Source organism: Chaetura pelagica, unplaced genomic scaffold, assembly GCF_000747805.2.
Source record: "Chaetura pelagica isolate M959 unplaced genomic scaffold, ChaPel_1.0 scaffold116, whole genome shotgun sequence".
NCBI lineage: Eukaryota > Metazoa > Chordata > Aves > Apodiformes > Apodidae > Chaetura > Chaetura pelagica.
Genome location: NW_009953655.1, coordinates 2,608,789 through 2,630,391, shown reverse-complemented (window position 1 = coordinate 2,630,391; position 21,603 = coordinate 2,608,789). Strand labels below are relative to the sequence as shown.

At 36.6% G+C, this 21,603-nt stretch overlaps 1 protein-coding gene across 1 annotated transcript; it reads left to right on the top strand.

The window, feature by feature from the left end:
• Nucleotides 1-260: 260 nt before the first annotated feature.
• Nucleotides 261-21,214, top strand: LETM1 (leucine zipper-EF-hand containing transmembrane protein 1). The gene is made up of 13 exons (XM_010000239.1): nt 261-316; nt 2,926-3,382; nt 7,879-8,022; nt 9,009-9,146; nt 11,512-11,715; nt 12,184-12,303; nt 12,925-13,056; nt 13,667-13,846; nt 14,462-14,617; nt 16,033-16,167; nt 16,723-16,913; nt 18,861-18,999; nt 20,920-21,214. Coding segments are annotated over exons 1-13 (2,148 nt in total). The 5' UTR covers nt 261-314; the 3' UTR covers nt 21,070-21,214.
• Nucleotides 21,215-21,603: the final 389 nt, after the last annotated feature.

Genomic DNA, 21,603 nt, shown 5'->3' with positions numbered 1-21,603 from the left:
CATGGTTATTGTCAGAGCAAAAAAAAACAAAACAGTTTTGGCTGTTTGTGATGCACAATCATCCAAAGCGTGAATGTGCTCACAAGCAGTGCGCCGTAAGGAAGTCACTGTTAAGCAGCATCTTTTTTTGTGCTTTCACTGGTAGCCATTCCTAAGTAAAGATTAGTCTTTTAAAGAATGTATTTCTGTACAGTTCACTGTGTGGATAAATGTTTTCCAAAATGTCTGAATTAATGCTAATTATTGGCATTTTTCTAGGAAACTTGGGAGATCGGGCATGTCTTAGCTGTACATCCCTGAGGCTGGCAAACAAAATGTGAGTAAACATGAGCTTTCTTCTAAACTCAAAACCGTACAAAATCATCAGCATACTATCACATAATGTAGGTTGAATCTTCTAAACAAAGTGTGAAAATACTAGCTTCACCTTGTGTTACTGACAGATTAAAGGCAGTCTGAGTATTACTCTCTTCACCTGCTTGGTTGTGTGTGGGAGAAAGAGAGTGAGATCTTCCTTTTTTCACCTACTTCCCTTTTTTGTTTCACTTAGGATGTGAAAGAGTAGAATATTAATCTTATTAGATTGCAGGTGATATCATAGGCTTCTTGCATACTTTCTGTGTCGAGTTCCACAAAGTAAACATTCAGTCACAGCTAGTTTGAAAGCCATAGTTGACAGTTGTAAATGCAGGTAATTTAAGTTGTATCTTTATTAAAGCAAAGTAGTTTACTGTATGTTACAGGCTTGGGTGAGGTTTTCTTAGGAGTTGGTGTCCTCTTTTGAGTAGGAATCCAGCCACTGTGCCCTCTTACAGTACTTAGGAGTTGGGTGTTGGCAGAATCTGTTCTCTTCCTGACTTGGCTGACAAGTCATACTTGTGGATATAAATTTCCTACCGCCTTTCCTTGGAATGCTAAAATCTGTATCCTCTAGTTTATTTACAGTCTATCTGCTCAGGAAACAGTGACTTGTTCTTCCATTTCCTAAGTTTTCATTTGAACATAAGGATGTATCTCTAGACATAATCCTCTAATATGAAACAAAGTATTTACATTTTTACTCATGTTACTTGTATATCACTGAATAATTAGTTATGAGAGGTTTTCTGATACATAAAACATGTTTTTTAAATGTTAATACATAAAACATTTTCAAATCTGTTTTCTTCTAATTAGATTTTTATCTGGGGTCTCTCTCTTGGAAAACTGGAAACTTTTGATTTTAAGTCAGCAGTAGAATATTGGGACAAAATGATTTTTGTTCTTCTGAGAAGTTGTTGTTACTCTTTAAATAAGTGTGAGGTTTTGTTTTTACCAAAAGCTGCTGTCAATGAAATGTTGCTGTTTAAAATAAAATAAACTAGTACTCCATACCCTGCATGACTCAGACCTGAAAGCAAGGGCCTCTAATGGTACAAGTACTGGGGAAGGCCTGGTACAGAAGTTTTCTGCCTGACATCCTGCTAGTGGAAATGTGTTCAGAGAGGCACATGTGAATTTTTTTTTCCCTGCAGACTCAGAACCAGTTGTGCTGGCAGAGCTCCTTTCCTCTCTGCATGCAGAAAAAGGTAGATAGATGTATCTAGGTGAAACTTGGTCTGTAGGCCTAGAGCTCTTGCTTTTGGGAAATTACTTAGAGTCAGGATGGACTGATTTATGCAAGTGTTTTAATCTGCTTTTCAATATGTATAATCAAGAAAATATTTTGTGTAGCTGTGTATGTTTCAGCAGTCATCTGACCATTGTGTGTTCACATGCTTAAAATTTAATTTCAGTAAGAAAATAATGTGTCTTTAAAAAATAGTAATTTTTTTTTGCACAAAGCTCTATTTTAATAACATTAAATAGATAAAACCATTAAAGTAATATAAAATTAATTGGATGCATTAAGTTTGAAAAGTACTTTAGTTGAAAAGGGAGTGAATTAGGCCAGTACTTGTAAGTGTTCAATTATTTTTTTTCCTTAAAGTGTTACTCTGAGATGTTGAGGCACTTGCACCTATTTTCTGTTCATTCACTGAAGACAAACACTTTCTGATTTTGTTTTGGTAGTAAAAGGGTTTGGTGAAGAAACACCCCAGTCATTTTTATTCTGTAGGTGACTTAATGCTGGCATTTGAGTTTGAGGAACATCTAATGGAACTCTTTCATATAAAATATTTCATCTACTATTTTAAGTTTGTCATACTCTTTTATAAAAGTGTGTACAATCCTACTTGCATATAATGAGTAGTTTTGTGTGTATAATGGGTAGTTCTGTGTTTTGGAGCAGTGCTTTCATTCAGTTTACATTTAATTAAAGAAAATAACAAAATTCTGAATAACGTAGAAGAGAGTTGGTGCTGTGTGCCCCAACTCAGTAGCATGGTGGAAGTTCATGCAAAAATTTCTGCTGAAAAAGGAAAACTAGATATGTGGAGATAGTAAAAGAGGAACTCTAATGAAAATGCATTTCTCTGATACTAATTCTCTTCCTCTAATTCAGCACCTGTCCCAAGTCTACAACCTATTTTTTTTCTCGAGTGTTTTGTTCAAACAGAAGTAATAGGAGGGACTTTATGCTGCTTGTGGATTTACAGATTTCTTTTCAAATGTAACTTCCTCAATGGAGAGAACTCCTGATTGCTGCTCTTTATTGAATTGGAGTGAAAGAAGCTACCGTTTCAAAGTTGTTTAATGAAAAATACCCTGCAGGTTTTATTTGGTTTTTGGTTATGAGGTAAAGCCAGGCATTCTTTTCAGGTGTGGACATAGGTCTTGAGAGTCACAAGTTTGTTGTTATTTTTTCTTCTTAAATGTGGTGAATACATTTGTGATCATCAAGTGATACATTTGATAAGTACACAAATACGTATGACTATACAAATACGTATAAATAGCTTCTGATCTGTTGCTAATTTTTGGATTTTTTTTTTTCTTTTGCAGGGCTGTCCACTTTAAATATTGCACTAGTGTCCCTCCTGTTTATGCATACTCCAAAAAAGGCCGCTACTGTTGTTGGACTAAAGGGTCTGAACAAATCTATTTTACTCTTACACGCTTTTCTGGCTCATGGACACCACTAGCAACCATGGGTGTTTTAGGTCCTCAGTATCTTCCAGTTAGATGGTGGCACTCTTCACGTCCCCTTCAAGACGACTCCATAGTTGAAAAGTCACTGAAGTCCTTAAAGGACAAAAACAAGAAATTAGAAGAAGGAGGTCCTGTGTATAGCCCAACAGAAGTGGAAGTTGTGAAAAAATCTCTTGGAGAGAGGATTGTGGATGAACTGAAGCATTACTACCATGGTTTTAGATTACTGTGGATTGACACAAAAATAGCTGCAAGGATGCTCTGGCGAATCCTTCATGGAAACACTTTGTCTCGTCGAGAACGGAGACAGGTACTGAGTAAATACCAATTTGAGTATCCTTAGCAATTGCTCCATTTTGTCTGAACTGCGTTGGTTCTTTCTGTTGTCTTTGGTTCCTAGAATTAAGATTGCTAGGTGTATTTCCCTCTTCCGCCCTGGATGGACACTAAAAATTTTGGCTATGACTCCAAAACATTTTTCTTGTTCCTCATTATTGATGATGAAATTAGTATTTTCCAGTTGGCACAGTAGGGAATTCTACTGTTTTGTCATGTGGGCAGCAGTTGTGGTTGTTCTCAAATTCCCATCCAGGTGCTGTGTGTGTGTACATGGTCACTTTCTGTGCTTTTTCGCTCCAGCTGGAAAAACAGAGGGAAACATTTCTAGTAAAGGTTGGATTTGTGCCAATTCTGTTGTGGGCTCTGGCTTTTAGAACTATCTCAAGTGTAAATATATTTGTGAGATAATTTTTGTCCAAAGAAGATAATTTGAGGAAAGTTTTCTTTTTTTGCTTTTCTTAATGGCATGTAGCTTACATTTTTCAAACTGGAAAAATACAACTGATAATTTTTTTTTAAAAAAAAAAGATGTGTTGAGATGAAATCTGGAGTGCAAAATGACACTATTATCAAACTAGGATGACGTACATGCATTACAATAGCAATTTCAGTTTGTTTTAAAACTGGTATGGTTTGACTTTTTCTTTAAAGAAATGTATAATCAGCTTCACCAATTCATAACCAATCCATCAAACATGCTGTTTTGATAGTTCTCATTTTACTTTTTTTGATGCACAAGATATTTAAGCAGTTTATACAGATAAAACATTGAATTCTGTCTTCCTGCCTCAAAAAAAAAAAAAGTGGTGGAAGAAGTATTGGCCAGCATATGTGCTGTGGGAGCAGGAGTGAGTGGTGCTGACTGCAACTGCTGCCCAGTACTCTGCAGTATGTACACTGTACCTGCAATGTGTTGGGCTCACATCTAACTTCAAGAATTCTGTTGAATGATCAAAAATATGAAAAGTTGCTCTTTGTTTTAATAGTTTCCTGGTCAAATTAGGTATGGAGTTGAACATTTTCATGTGTAATTAAATAGCATCACGATGCAGTACGTGACTAGGTTTGCAAAGTTAGGTAAATAAAAAATTGTTAAATGCACATGTAGCAGTTTTAAGCTGTGATTATGTTTGGTTTCTTTCTATGAAAGCACGAATTGTTGATATTTGGTCCCAGCATTTCTTTGCTACTTCTTATTTTTGCCCTCTTCTTTGTGCTGGTACAAGAGTATGGTTGGCAGCTGATCCGGCTGAAACGTTGCTCAGCAATAAATATAACTGTCTGTGCTGACATAAGAGAGGGATTATGTGGTGCCAAGAAAGAGTAACTGAGGACGAGGGGGATGAGGACGGCAGCACTTCTTGAAGTAGCAGTTCTGGCTTGTGCTGTGAGAGCTTTGGGAAACCGGGAAAACCAAGTGAGACAAATTCATTCATGGTTTAAATCAGAATCAGAAATGCTCCAGATGTCAAGATTGGAACCATTGATTTTCCTGCCTGCTTCAAGCTCCCTGAGCCATACATCTGAGACATTATAAGAACAACAGTAAAATATGGATATAATGGAAATATTTCTGCTGAAAGATCAGGACTGTATTCTAGAAGGCAGGAACCTTTAGAAGTAATATGTTATCTCTGGACACCTATGCATTACTCCATCAGTAGATGAATTTATTAATTTGATTTTCCTTCAGTTTTGTCATGTAGTGATGACAGAGTGTCTTTCTAGTATTTAGGTAGCGGTTTGGCGTTTGACCTGCCTGATTATTTTTTTTCTGCGCAGAATTGCAATTTCAGCATCAATTCCCATATAAAATAGTAATTTATTGGGCAGGTATAAATTGGTGTTTATGTTGCTGTAGCCTGTCTGTTATCTAATGATATGTTTGTGTCTGTATGTGTGCAATCCAGTGTAGAAGATACAGAGAAAATAGTTTTAAGAACTGCAACAATGTTACTTTCAATCTAGGCTTTATGAGTTGTTTTTTTATATGGACACAGAAGATTCCTATCTCTTGAGTGGCCTCACAATAGGCTTCGAACCCAGGGTCAGTGGAAAGCAAACCAGCCTGCAGCTGGACAAAACCCTTTATGTGTGCTTTTTTTGAACTTTAATTTTATTTCAGCACAGTTCATTTTTTGTCAGTTCAGCTTTAAACTGTAGTACGATGACTTAAAGAAGTCTTAAAACTGTGATGCCAGATTAGCTACAACTTAGAAAAAGTTGCTTCTGAACTTAAAAAAAAAATTAATTAAGTACAAACTGCTTTGAATTTATTAAACTACTTATGAACTGACCGTTCTAGAGAAATCTTATCTTCACACAGAGTGACAAATGACTTATTTCTGCCTGCCCTTTCCTTCCTCTTTGGAGGCAATAACGGAAAGATACCCAAGTAATCTAACCACATTAACAAGCGATTGCAGAATGGCTAATGCAAAGGATCTACTGCTTATGTAAACCAAAAGGCAGTTCCAAAATTCTGCTTGTACAATTGCTGGTAGGGTTTGGATTCAACAGGATCACATACCTAGGCTTAGGAGAAGCAGGACATGCAAAATGTGATACCGACTGTTAAAAAATACTTGCTGCTTCCTACAGCAGAACTGTTCAGGACATGAAGGTGAGATGGCAAACGTTAGAGCATTTGTAGCAGGTATGTCAGCTTTACAAACTCTTCAGCCCTGCGGAGGAGGGAAAATTGGAATACATGAGCTGTAGCAGCAGATACAGTAGTCACAAGTTTCTCGTGCTGTGCTGCCAAATAATGTGTGTGTAATCATGCACCATTGTATGAGGTTCCTGTGCAAAGCTGTTTTCCTTGAGTGAACGAAGGGTGCAGTACCATGCTTTATGTAAGCTGAGCCAGGACAGTGCTGCTGAGAAAAAGACCAGTCCTCCTTGGTGCTTCAATCAAGTTTTCCAACATCCCCCCCGCTTCACCCTTCTCATTTGGTTTACGCTGATTAGTTTTAGCTGGATCAGTGGTGAACCTTCTCATTGTCAGGGCTGGTGCATGCTTGTAACTCTTTATACATTGCATTAGGGTAGCTTAATCTGGTTATAAAACTGCTTCCTTACACATATGCATTTTTGCCTCTACAAATACTTGCACTCAATGTCTAAAAATAGATACTAGGTAGACATAAAAATTCAGTACTACTGTCTGTATAAATTCGAGGGATGTTTTTTTTAAGGGAAAAAAAATATTCCAAACATTCTTACATCTCTTTGAACTCCCTGGTAGTCATTTATCTTCTATTGTTGGAATGAATGGAAACATCTTAGGGGCTGTAACAATGGACCAAAGCATCCCTTCTGGGAAACTAAATTTTTCCTATACAAAGAAAACTGTCAAACTTTGAATCTGTGGAATTTGTGCATTCTTCAAACAGTATTTAAGATTTGGATGTTTTTATGCTAAGAATGATAGTTGAAGTTTTACTAATTCTGTGTCCTAGCAAAGTGGTCCTAGTGTCGTGCAGTCTATACTGGTTGTGGTAGCTGCTGTTCCCCTGGATTGGCATGAGCTGTGGGGTGAGGGTGGACGAGGATTTACTTCTGTAATAGCATTTATGTTGTCTGGTTTTTGCCAATCATAGCAGCGTTTATCAAATAATGATGTTGAATGACAGTGCTGTGGCAGTTGTGTTGACCTTCAGTCTCTGATTTAAGAAATTACAATATTCCAAATAAATGATTATTTGCTTTGTAAAATGAGGAAGAGTCAAGCAAGATCTGCAATCCCCAATATAAACAAAGCTATTAAACTTTGAACGTGTACTGAATGATTTGATTACAGACCATACAGCCCAAATATATACATTTGTAGGTAAACAGAAATCAGAAGGTCAATATTTTATGCAATTCAAAAATTGGTAACTAATTAATCAGCCTGCTTTGGAGGATTACTGCTCTAGAAAAGCAGTGATTAAAAAAAAAAAAAAAGAATCTACCAAGCTGGGCTTATTATTCTGGATTTAAATGTACATTACAATTGTTATAAGGCAGAGGGGGAGGGATCCCCCATTTTATTCTTGATTACTTAGTCCACAGTCGCTCATGCATGCAAGAAGTGGTGAGAGCACAAATAAAGATGAATAAAAGAAGTTAAGCAGCTTTAACAACAACAAATGACCACCTCCTGTTTTCAGGTGCTTTTAAGAGGTTTAAATGAGATACTTGTTCAATAATCCTATTGAGACACAGTGAGGCTTTTGAAATACTTTCTATAGTGTTGAAAAGTGGTGAAACTCTGGCACTATGTAGGATATAGCAACTCGAAGAAAAAGATACTAAAAAACGACATTGTCATATTCTTTTCTGGTCTTATTTTAAATTTCCTTTGTAGAAGTAAGAAGTAATATACATAAGCCTAAGTGATAACTTGAATGATCAAGTATTTATAAGCAAAAATTTATATATTTATTTAAAACATACATTTGTGATTGTGTTTGTTTTTTCCAGTTTCTTCGAATATGTGCTGATCTCTTCCGCTTGGTCCCTTTCCTAGTTTTTCTTGTTGTCCCATTTATGGAATTTTTGCTTCCAGTAGCTCTGAAGTTGTTCCCTAATATGCTTCCGTCTACATTTGAGACAAAGTCTAAAAAGGTAAGCAGGTCTGAATTTGTAATCCAGTAATCTGTCTTGAAAAAAACAGAACTTTGGTAAAGAAAGAATGTAGAAAAATTCTAAAAATCAGAATTTTTCTTTGGTCTTTGGGAGGTGTTTTTTCCTTTCTTTATGTGGTTTTGATGATCTTGCTCTTAACATGCAATAATGAAACAATGCCACCCTGTTACTTTTTTATATCTGCAAGTGCTCAGCTCTCAGGGCTGTAAGCTTGTTGGGTTTTTTGCTATCCTTATCCCTCTTTCTATGACCCTTACAAAGCAAAAATCAAAGCTCTGTAACGCTGTGATTTCTATTACAATGTTTAGGCTTTGTTTTAACATTTGTAGTCCTTATTCTTGATGTAGGGTTTTTGGTAGATATATGAACTATTTTACATACCCCCTAATACCTTTTTTTTTTCTTTTGAACTTTATTACTTAGTTAATTTTCCTGGATTTTGTTTAGACCTTTGTAAAAGCAAACCAAAAAGCCCCAAAAATTTTCACTTTCAGAGCACAAAAATATTTACATGAGTTTTGTACATGGTGAGCTCCCAGTCAGTCACAGATACAGTCACGATTGTATACTTGGATCTAAGTTACGGTTAATTCATAGTTCTGTGATAAATTCCTCTTTGTTTGGATGAAATGCAGTGTAGGATTTTTATGCTGGATACAAGAGTTGGGAAATACCTGAAACAAGGTTAGTCAGTTCCTATTGTGTTAATAATTCAGAGGGTGCATGTTAGTTTTAGCAGGTGAGGCCACTCATGCTGCACTTCGCTCTGACATTACATCTCCTGCTTTATGGAGCTGTGTGCTGATCAGCCTATTTTTATGTGCAGTTTGGGGATCTGTGTATTATGTCTGTGCTACAGGAGAACTTCAGAATTACTTGATGTAACTTGTCTAAGGGCAGAAGAAGTGGTATTTAGTGCACATATTTCTTGAAAGGACTTTTAAACCATGCCATTTTTTTAACAGGAGGAAAGATTGAAGAAAGAATTGAGAGTAAAGCTTGAACTGGCTAAATTCCTTCAAGACACAATTGAGGAGATGGCCTTAAAAAATAAAGCAGCCAAGGGAAATGTTACTAAAGATTTTTCAGCATTCTTTCAAAAGGTAAAATTAAAAAAAAATGTATTTTCTCTTCCTACTAAAAAAAAGCTTGGTGTTTTGTTTGGTCTGTGCAATCATCTGATGTCTTTATTCTGTTGGATTTGAAGGAGCGTGATGTAATAGGGTTTTTTAGGATAGATTTCTTTTTGCAAGTAGTACTTCAGTGTGCTGAAGTTTTACTGGTTCTAGCTTTGGTATTCTAGCTGGTACTTTCAGTCTCTGATTCTAGGAGCAGTATATTTCTGTGCAGTCACTTTTTGTTCTCTTATTTTGTTAATTTAATTCTAACATAAAAAAGAGTATGCACTCAGTGATTACTTGTGTAGCTTTTGACTTCTTTTTTGAACCCTGGGCTTAAAAAGTGAGAGAGAAGTTCTTTCCTAATTAACTGATGAACACTTAGTGGGGGAAAAGTAAAATGTTTTTGTTAAATTTAATTCTGCTGATAAAAACAGTTTTTAAATGCATGGCTGTTATACTGCTGAAATCCTTTTGGATACTGACTAGAATGTGGCATAATCTGCAGTTTTGCTAGAAGGTGAGTGCTGTGTTTGGTACAAAATTGTTCTATTCACAAGCAGTTGCTGACACAGAGCCTAAATGTCAGAAATCTGCCTCCTTCAGTGATGCCTTTAGGTTTGACAGTGTTGTCCTCCACCAAGTTGTTGGTAAGGGTCAGGTATTCTCTGGAGAATTTAAAAATACCTTCTTTAATTTTCTCAGGATAGGATTTATTCTAGTTACTCTGATTGTAGGACTGTTGAATAAGAAATCGTGCTGAGAACTGTCATTTGCTGTTCAAAGTCAGTGTAGTCTCTTCCTTTGAGGAGAGTACATATTTGCACAGAAAAATAAGCCTGGGGATTCCAGACCTCAATAACTTCACGAGTCCTGTCAGCTAGCTGAGGTCTTTCTGCTCCTCAGTGCAGAGAATAAAGTTGTAAAAGGTGGGGTAATAAGATCATGTTGATAGTGCTGAGTTGGTTACTTCAGATAATGCAATTGGGAGTCTTGCCAGCTGCTACCTGCTTGCAAAGTCCATGTACTTTGAAGCAATCATCTCTGTCTGTTTTTTCATCTGCAGAAAATGTTAAATGGTAAGTTCTAGCAGTTAGTAGCTGAAGCACCTATGCTGCAGACTCTGGGAGCATGCCACTGCCATGCTTCATGTTTGGAACATTTAATTTTCTCTCAAAGAATTGCCACTGGGTATTGACATTTGATGGTTCATTTCTGTGGAAATAAACAATGTATCACTCCACATTTGCTGAAGGAAGTCCCACGCTCCTCTGATGACTAAAAAGAAGTTTCAAGTCCTGCATTTTGTATGTGTGGGTGTGCTTCTAACAGCTATAAATTTCTCATTTATGCCATGGAGACAGACTTCACTGATCTCACTTCACTGTACTAGATAGTAAATGTCAGAGCAAGAAGGTTAAAGTTTTCCAACCTTTTTGCTATTCTATAGCTACTTCTGCAGCAAAGTATTTGATGTTGAAAGAACCATTGATTAAGGCTTAATGCTTGCTGCCAAATTCCAGATTTTCTCTGTGTTGCTTTGTATATAGTGATTTACTAGGAAGTTTGAGTTTCTACTCTAAAGAAACTTACATTTGGCTCTGCTATAATTCAGCTTTAAACAAGGAAAAAAATACTTTTTGTGTTTTTCAAGTTCCATTTTTGGCTTCTGTAGTGAAGGACATGGTGAAGTGGAACACCAAGGCCATTGACCTTTCTTTCTCTGAGTTAGTTTCTCAACTACGCAAGTATTCTGGAGGTTAATGGACTCAATACTGTCTTGTCTTCCAAATTTCCAGCTTTTCCTGTACTCAGTAGGTGTTCACTAAAAGATTTGAGTTGGCAAGTAAAACATGTAGGTATAATCAATTTCTACAGGTAATGTTAGATTGTCAGACTGTACTTGATCCTACTTAGCTTGTATCTTCTTTATAGGGCTTAAAAAAGGTAGATGGGTTAGGAAGAGTGTGTTCTGGATATCTACATACTATTTAGACAGAAGGTGTTAAGTGACTGGAATTACTTCATTGTTAAGTTCTGTAGATTTTGGATTCAGTAACATCACTAATAAGCAGTGCCAACTCAGATGGACCTACTCATTAGTATACAGATGCATCTCATTTTTGTTCTTGTTAGTTTTAAGTATGTTGTGCAGTGTTCTTGGCAACTATCAAAGCCATCAATTCTTTTGCCTTTTATAGTAAATAATTTTTAAAAAAAATTATTTCATGTCTTCCTTGTGTCCTATTTCCTACTATCAAATGAGGAGAATATTTTTGTAGTTCAAAATAATAATGCCCAACCCTAATATGTGCTTTGAAGAGCTTTGTGTGTTTGTTTTTTCTTGCAGATCAGGGAAACGGGCGAAAGACCCAGTAATGAGGAGATCTTAAGGTTCTCTAAACTGTTTGAAGATGAATTGACTCTGGACAATCTAACTAGGCCACAGTTGGTGGCACTTTGTAAATTGTTGGAACTTCAGTCAATTGGGACAAATAACTTTCTCCGCTTCCAGCTAACTATGAGGTTGAGAAGCATAAAAGCGGATGACAAAGTAAGTCATTCTTGAGTAGACACTGGTTAATAATTTTAACATGTCAGAGCAATAAATATGTGTATGTGTCTTTCTAAGCATTTTCCTTTTTTGTCTTATTTTTGAGCTAACTTAGAACAAAAAGGCTTGAAGAGCTCAAAATCTTAAGTGTTCTTTTTAGAGAAAAAGCTGACCTTTATAAATCTACCATCAATTGCAATTGAAGTAGCTACGTTAGAAAGAAAAGCATTTCTATTAAACTATAGTTTCTAAGGGAACTGATAGAAATATTAGCATAGACAGTCTAACGTTGTCATTGTGCAGCTGTTAAGGCTACATACAGTGTAATGTTCAGTTTGACAAGTGGACGCTATTGTGTGTTACCACAGCAGCCTCTAGTGGCCTTTGTAAAAATACAGACTTCTGGGTCTGCGTTTGTTGTGGATTTCCGTTTCGAGCGTGTTAAAGTTTATTTTTTGCTTTGTGCAGATGATTGCTGAAGAAGGAGTTGATAGCCTGACTGTTAAAGAACTGCAGGCAGCTTGTCGTGCTCGAGGTATGAGAGCTCTTGGTGTGACAGAGGAACGTCTTAAGGAACAGCTCAAACAGGTGTGTCTTTGCAGGACTGAATACACAGATGTGACTTCAATTAGTAGCTCGGATTTTTGTTACAATTCTGAGAAGTCGTTTTACATCTGTTCTCATTAAAAGCTTGGCTAAAAGTCTTTCCCCTTAATATGCTTTTGTCGTGTGTCCTGTGTAACTATGTAGTAGAGGTGGGCTTCTGGTTTTTGACTGGGCTGTAGTGTTTGGTTATGCAAATAGATAATTAGACTTAAACATATCCAAAATATGTTTGCAGTTTTGGCCGTTTATCTTGTTAGTTATTTGTATTATTCTGTAAAGAACGTTTCTCTAAGTGGATCAGTTCCTGATCTATTGGCATTGTCTGGTTTGAGGAAGATACATGTGACACTAAACACTTACTCAAATATTAATTTAATACTTCTTGAACTACTTGTTAAAAAAATACAAATTTTTTTTCAATACAATTGCTATAATTCTTTGCTGCATAGAACTGCTGCTGCTGTAGTTCCTATACTAGGATATTGGCTGGTAAGTAGTGGTAAAAAAAAAAAATATTATGTACATTTTTGTGTATGCTTGACTTGATCAGTAAAAAAAAAATATCCAAAAATTGAAGATTTGTTTTATGGATTTTGTTTACAGTGGCTAGATCTGCACCTGAACCAGGAAATTCCTACATCGTTGCTTATTTTATCCAGAGCCATGTATCTTCCAGATACCCTTTCTCCAGCTGATCAGCTCAAAACAACACTTCAGACACTACCAGAGAGTGTTGTAAGTATTGATGTAAATATAGTACATGGTATAGTCTGTAACTAACTTCCAGCATCATCATGGAAAAATCTATTTAGAGAAGTAGATGTTCTTCTTGGTTCCTGTCTTTTCCTTGAAATGCTAAACTATGGATAAGTTTGAGTGACCCTCAAATACAGAGTTAGTTAGCTTATTTGTGGAGGAATCTATGAATAAAGCAAATTAAAGGCATTTTTTCATTGCATGAGGGCAGACAGTAGAAGCATAAGAAGAGTGAGAATAAATCTTTTAGTTACATAAACAGTTTCCATTTCAGGCAACATAAAGACATGGTGATATGAAAATGTTGAGGCTGTTGTGTAGAGAGAGAAATGATCTGAATGTGTTATTGGTCTTGAGAGAAAGAAGAACAAATACGATTTCAGAGTGGAAAAGGCGCTCTTTCTTTGCAAATGAGAAATCTTTTTCTGAGCAAAGCAAAAGCAGGGTGACTCTGGAGGGTTTTAACTATGCATTAGCATGCCTGTGCTACCTAGATCAATAAGGATATATACATTTATATGTTATGTAGACATGCATATATATATATACGCATATATATACTCTAATGAACTACTTATGTAATTTTTAGGCCAAAGAGGCTCAGGTCAAAGTGGCAGAAGTTGAGGGTGAAAAAGTAGATAACAAAGCACGACTGGAAGCAACACTTCAGGAGGAGGAGGCCATCAGAAAAGAAAACGAAGAAAAGGCGATGGAAAGAGTATCTGAAGCTGCAGATAAAGCCAAAGAAACCCTTCAAGTTGCAGCTGTGGTAAGTTCTGCTCTTGACTATTGAGAAATAAATGTCAGTGGTGTAAAAACTAGCATGTTATGAGTTACTGCTTCTGTTCTGGATGTTGCCTTCAAGAAACTGGGCTTTAAATCCACATAAGGAAGATGTGGGAGAATATTAAAAACTGACTGCAACACAGGATGGTTCACTGTGAAACATAAAGGATTGTTGCAGTCTGGTGTATCTTTGATTTCTGTTTCTTCTTAAATAGAGTAATAAAAAAAGCCTCTTGTTCTTCTAACAAAGGTGGTGGTTTTGTTTGTTTGTTGATCCCTCCTCCATACTTTAAACATAATTGTTCTTATCATTGACTCTTTCTATTTGTCATTAACCTGATAATGTCCTTGCATATTATTTAACTGTAAAAGCTGCTGGCCTGCTTTACTGGTGAATTAGGTCTCAGTTGCTCACAGGCATAGATCATTAAGTTTAACAGGATATTTTTATGTGAAACCACTCAGTGTGTTGCAGGTTTTTTGTGTCTTCTCATAAAAATGTCTACATCTACTTTGGCAGTTATTCCTGTTTTGAGATGCTAATACAGACGTTGTTATCTTTGTTTTAATTAAAACTCCATGGGTCTTTCAAATTTAGAAAGAGGTGGAATCAGCAGTAGATCTTGAAGCACCTGCTCTGCAAGTTAAAAAAAGTCAGATGGCTGTGGATACTGAACAAGACCTGGCAAGGGCAGAAATGGCCATGAACTCGGAAACACTGAAAGATACAGCACCAGTATTGGAAGGCATTAAGGTAATCTGGATAAATGTATGTTTTTGCACTTTTCAATGCAAAGATTCAGAACATCCATGCAAGAGCCATGATAAGTTGCCTGGATGTCCTTCAGTTTTAACCCTCTTGCCACATTCTGTCAGTGAAAAGCAGCTAATTCGTAGATTGCAAATTCTTAACAACCAATACAAGTACTGACATCAGCACAAAACATCTGTTGAATATCTCCTTTATCTGCCTGTATTATGGATACTAACATACCTACTCTGGGGGGCATTTGCACTGGCTGTAACTGTCAATGGATCTGTGCATGTTTAATCTGTGTATAGTTAACACACGAATACGAAGAGGGCAAGAGTAGGTAGGGAGGAGTGTTCTTTCTTTTGAAGGGTGTAGCTCTAAAATCACAGGATTAAGGATCAGGTTTGGACTAGACTACTAGATTTGTATCAACTTCCTCTCCTAAACTGATGTGGGCAGTGTATATGTACTGTGAAAACTTTGTAGTGTACTCTTTCATTATTTTTTCAGGATGATGTTGAACACAGTTTATACCACTGTTAATGTGACAGGTTAATTTCTGGGATTAGCATGCTTTGTTGTGATCAGAACATGCTTCTTGAAGTCAGCTGTTTTTATTTGAGGCAGAGGTATTTGTTTTCAAGCCAAATTGTGCTTTTTTTTTTTTTGTAAGGTGTACTATCTATACTGTATTGAAAGCAGAAGTGAGGTTGATACTAATAGTTCTCAGAGGGGCTGAATGCCTGGTTTGTGAACTTTTCTGTAGTTGTTTCTTGGAAGCATGAAGTCATTCTACTCTGTGTTTCTGGTATCCTTGTTTGCACGTCTTTCTATACTCACGTGGCTATTTAGAGTTTAGCCATTCAAAAGAAAAGTTGGTGTCTAGGTAAGATCAATATGCTAACTGTAGTTAGTATTAGGGGATTTTAGCATTTTTAATGAATCATCTTGGAAGTCTTGTTTTTTAAGCTGGGGGTTAAAGTTTGGTCTCAGCTTTTCATGAGAGAATTACACCTCACAAACTATGGATTTTCATTCTTATTCTTGCAAAGGTTGTTGAAGATAACTGCTCCAGCTCAGCTTCTTGAACTTTACTCTGCAAATTTTTTTAATATAATGTATGTTTCCTATATGTAGTGAATAATTTCTCAGTTACTTTGATTTTTCACCCAGCAAAGGAAGTAAAACATTCTTAAATGAGAGAAAATTTCAAATAGCCAAAACCCAGAAAACTAATCACATTAGCCCAACTTATTACTGGTGCACTTGAAAAATAGGTACCATAGCAAAGTAATGCAGTTAGCATTTAAGATATCATTACTATCCTCATAATGTACATTTCTACATTAATCCAAAATCTTGGAGAAAAATCACAAATCTGTCTTTCACTAATTTGTATGTATTTTCTGTTACAGGGCGAGGAAATCACTAAGGAGGAGATTGACATGCTGAATGATGCTTGCACCAAACTGCAGGAACAGAAAAAATCACTAACAAAGGAAAAAGAGGAGCTTGAGGAATTGAAGGGTGATATCCAGGAGTATAATGAGGTGAAGAATGGGGCATGGACGTTTTGGGGTTTTTTAAATTTTATTTCTGTTTGTGTTTAGTTTTAACAGAAATTATCCACAAAGTTAAAGATTATTTTACTTGAATTTCTGTTAGCCTGTTTGGTAGCTGAGTAAATGAGCTTTATGCTCTTTTATACAGACCCTCATTTGTGTAACATGTTTAAAGCCTAGTTAGAATCATCAGAGTACTTCCTACCAAATGAGAAGCCTGTTCTGTTCTTATTCCCAGGGTGGCTAGAAACAGCTGCAAACTGCTGTGTGCTGCAGAGATGTCATTATTATAAGTAGTTGAAGTTAAGTAAAATTAATGTTAGTCAGTCTTATGAAAGATGTAGAAAATACCATTTAGGAGGTGCATGAAAATGGCAGCAGTGTTAGAATTTATTCTTCTAATTCCAGTTTGGCTTTATATGTCTCTACATTTGCATTTCATTTACAAAAGGCTCCTGTCATGAAGTGCTGCTCTAAGTCAGTAGTGTCTGTTGTTGGGAATTCACACTGACAAAACTTCTCTCTCTTCACTATTTCTTTTAGGATTTGCAAGAGATAAAAGAGCTCTCTAAAACTGGCGAGAAAGAGGTAGTGGAAGAGTCAAAAGCAAGCAAGCGATTGACCAAGAGGGTGAACCGAATGATTGGTCAGATAGACAAAATTATTAATGAATTAGAGACAAACCAAAAAAAAGTGGATGTAAAACTGGATGGTGGTGATAGTCCTCCTGCTGGGTAAGTGACTTGAGAGCACTAAATGTGTGTCTGACTGTTCTTCTTCAGTCTTGCTTTTGTCTGATGTGTGATCAGAGAAGAATTTGCAAATTAAAGCGTTAAGACAACTTATTTAACAAATTTGTGCTGTAGATTTGCTTTCTTCTAAGGTATGTTAAATATGGTTGAACTGAGGAAGGAAAAAAGCAGGTATAGTTCCCCCAGTCTTGAGGGGTTCTGAAAGTCAAAGTGTCCATTAATATCTTGCCACCTGGTTCCTGCCTCTGGTGCTAACAGTGCTGCAGGTGAATTTATGTCTTCAGTCGTGCTCCTCAAGCAGTAGTTTGCCCTGTGTCATTGACTGAAAGGTTTGCAGCGGTAGTGTAAGCATATTCATGCTTGTTCATCAGTAGTGCAGTGAGGAAAAAAAATTGCAGTAAAGTCTGTTCTGTCTCTGGAGAGAAATGTGGGAACAGGTCTAATGAAAGTAAGGAGATAATTTTCTTTCTGAAAATTTGATTCATTTCAATTTTAACACACTTGCAGATTTTCAAAGAGCTCTTTTGTGATAGTTTCAATGCAAAGTAATTTAATCAACACTTCTCTGGGTCTTAATTTTACTGGATAGACTTTCAGGCCAGTGGTCATATGTTGCATGTTACAGGCACTCAAACACCTAAAAACTGTGGCTGTAATTCTCACAGTGTGTGATGATGAATGCTTTATTAATCTAGTTTGTGCTTGCACCAGTTTGTGTGGTTCATTAAGAGACCTTCCCAGCTCCCACAGAGCATAACCCAAACAGAAATAAGGGTTCTGCTTTTGTTGCTTCCTGACTTTATTTTTTTCAGTCCCCAAGGCAAATGGTCATTTGTTTGAAATTTTGTGTAATATGATAAAGACCATATTAACGGTGCTATAGAGAAGCTGTTGATCAAACCCATCAGAATTTGTAAATTAAAAATAGGATATAGAGTCTGCTTGTACTGAATGTAATTATACTTTATGTAATGGATGATTTTGTGGATAATTTTGTAGGTAATTATGGATGGCTGAAAATTACTAGTTTAAATATTGCTTAATTGTCAAAGGCATGTTATTTTAACCTTCAAGTTGGAGTAGTCATTACCAAGCCATCAAGAGTAATAGAAGCAACAGAAGTTCAGGACATTAAGTGGCAGCTCAAGAAATCCTCCTTGAATTAATTCAGTCTGTGCCCAGAGGTTAGGGACAGGTATGGAGCTGGGACTGTAGTGATAAAGCCCTTCTGTTTAATATTTATTGGGTTCACATTCCTCCTACTTTACAACTTGACCTTTGCTGGAAGAAGGTTCTTCAAGCTAGCAAAATGACACAGGCAAGCAGGGACTTTAGGTTGCAGAAGAATGTTACCTTGGTGAGATAAGTAAGCAGACAGTGGAGACAACTGAAATATGCTGGTCATCATGTCAAGTTTAGTCCTTTCTTCCACAAAGTCTGTTTCGTGATATGAGCAAATGAAGCTTATTTTAACAAACAACTAAATTGCTAAAGTGATTAGTTCTCATCTTTTGTTTTCCTGTGACTTCTGCTAATTTTGGCAGGGCTGCCTCTCTAAATCTAAATGGGGGAGAGGTGGGTGGCACTGCATCTTTGGAAAATGGGAGTGAGAGGGGGACTAAGCACATTACACACACAGTCTGAGAAGCACAGAAACTGTGCTAAACTTTTTTTCAAATGCCAGTGGATACCTGTATTTGTTCAGTGAAGCATGTGGAAACCAAAAGTGTGCAAGTGTGAGATTCAGTGGTAAGATAAAGATTTGAAACCTGCTTGCTGATCAGTAACTCTTATTTTGCATTCTGTTCAGGGTTCTAAATAATGTTTTTAGAAATGACCTGTAGTGTAATGGCTCTCAGTACTGCTTTGTGTCAACTTTACTCCTTTGGAGTAACTGCTTGCCATGTACAGATTGTGCTTCCTCTTCAGGGAGAATCTCATCAGTATTACTGAGCTAATTAATGCGATGAAACAAATTCAGAAGATTCCAGAGGAGAAGCTAACTAGGATTGCAGAGGCACTAGATGAAAACAAGGATGGCAAAATTGATATAGACAATGTTGTTAAGGTAAGCCTGTGGACTGCTTAAAGAAAATAAGGTTGGCCATCCTTCAAATTTTGAACCTGCTTTGACTTAAATTCATATTGCTGTTGTCTGTAAGAGTCTTTACTTGATGTTAGTGAGAGTTTTTGGTAATGTATTGTAAATAAATACTATAATATGTATTAGGACCTTCAGAATTTGTATGACTACTTTTTGGGGAGGGAAAAAAAATAATCTTTATCCTGTGCCTGTTACCCATGTTACCTTTAAAGCTGTAGGTTTTCCTGTATGCATATGTCAAGTTCTGTAAAGTATGGCAATTTTGTTGTGCTACTTAAGGATGGGAAGGAGCTTTAGAAGAACTATTTTAAGAATACTATTATTCACCTAAAGTCTGACATAATGTTTCTAGATACACTTTATGTCAACACAAAATAATAGCTTTTATTGCCACCTTGTATACCTTAGATAATGTTATTGATACCTGTATTTCCTATGCTTGAAAGACATTAGACCATCAGCTGTTCTTTAGGTCTGTTGTAAATTACTTGTGTTCTTTGCCTGCTTTGCCCTGTTGTCTCAGGTGGCAAAATATTCTTAGGTTGTTGTTTTTTTTTACTTGGTAAGTTTAGAGCTGTTCTGAAACTTAGTTCCTTGCAAGTAATTCTCCTACTCGATACAGAAGTATCATTGAAAGACAGGACACTGTGGCCAGCTACAAAATGCAGGATCAGCCTTTTGAAACACAATTCTCCTCCCTACTGAAGCTGTCCCAGTGGTGATTTTCTTCCCTGTTGCTCTGAACAGCCATTGTGCACTTCTGAATTCTGCATATAATGCAGAATAATTCTAGGAACTTGAGGAGATAAGCCAAGAATACATTTGCTCAAAAAGCCATGTAAAGGGAATTGGAAGTGCCTGCTAAATTATTTTTTCATTGTGCTTTTAGAAGTTCCTCCCCCCTCTGCTTGTAAGTTTTTGTAAATTTATGCCTGTTTAGCACAGTATTATCATCAGGTCTTGTTGATAAAATTAAGCCTATGAAATAAAAGCCACACAGAGAAGTCCTGCTCTGGCATTGGCAAGTGGTGCTGTGGGATGTGATTACAAATTAATTACACTGCAGTGGAAAAATGTCCCAGCACTAAGACATAGCTGCAAACGTTGTTAGTGGAGGCTGTGCTACAAGTAGTTACAAAGGGCTGTGCTGCTGTTACACACTATTTCATTATGCTGTAAAATAGACTTTTCCCAAGATGCAGCAAGGTCTGGAAAACCACAGCAAGCTGCCATTAGAGCAGGAAAGAGTTTGTATTTGCTAACAAACTGGGTTTAAAACTATTTCTTTTCACAAATGCAGCTTCCGAAGTAGCTGACTAGAAAGAACAAGTTCTCTTGGGGATAGCAGGAAGAAATTCTTTTCTGTGAGGGTGGTGAGGCACTGGCACAGGTTGCTCAGGGAAGTTTTGGATGCCCCCTCCCTGGAAGTGTTCAAGGCCAGGTTAGATGGAGCTCAGAGCAACCTGGTCTAGTGGGAGGTGTTCCTGCCCATGTGGGGGAATTGGAACTAGGTCACTTCCCACCCAAACCATTCTATGATTCTATGATAAGTTTTGTCTTAAGTATTAAGCAGATAATGAATCTGAGCTTTCCACTGGGACAGATGTAATAAACAGGTCTAGTTTACTAAGGGTTTAAAATGCGACTCTTTGTGCTGAGTCAAAAGTTCTGCATGATTTGCTCTGTCATAGGTTGCTTTTTTCTTAATTCTGATATGTTTGAGGCACTGGTGGTGGTTTGAATTTGTGTTTCGTGTAGGAAAAAATACTGTTTTTCTTGAACATAGGAGAACTGCTTACTTATTTTGACTTGATGAAATTTCTGAAAATGCCTCATTTATGTAAAAATTAAATGCTCTCTCAATTTAATTTCATGTTCATGTAGGTAGTAGAATTGATTGACAAAGAAGATATTGATATAGGCACCAGCCAAGTTGCTGAGATTATGGCACTGCTTCAAAAAGAAGAAAAACTGGAAGAAAAAGAGAAAGCAAAGGAGAAACATGATAAAGAAGCTGTGGAAGCAAAGAATTAAGCTTCAGAATCTGAAGCTGATCCCAATTGTAACCAAAACCTTGTATATCTTTCTGTGTCTGATAGCTACATATTATTAAAGCTTTTGTGATTATGGAAAGTATTTTGAGCTGATTCTAGTAATAAATTGTAGATATGTTTTCTGACATATGGAATGAAATTTCCATTCATCAATTAAGTGATTTACTGTCATTCCATAGAGAGGAAAACAGAATATGCTTCTTTAGCAGTGCTTCTGCCCACAAAATCATGTATTTGCACTCATTGTTGTGGTACAGTGATCCATTAAACTTGCAAGTTTGATGTATAAATTAAGTGTATCTATAATGGAAAACTGGTTCTCATTTATTTCCTTTCCTCATTACATGGAGCTCAGCCTTGCTCTGCTTCCAACTTTTAGCTTTTGCAGAACTTAATACAAACTTTCCCTTCCATTGCAACATTACATATTTTGTAACCTGTTAGTGAAGACTGTGGCTTCAGTAGTAGCTCTTTAGACTGACTTTTACTTAAACTAGGCATCACAAAGCTGTTG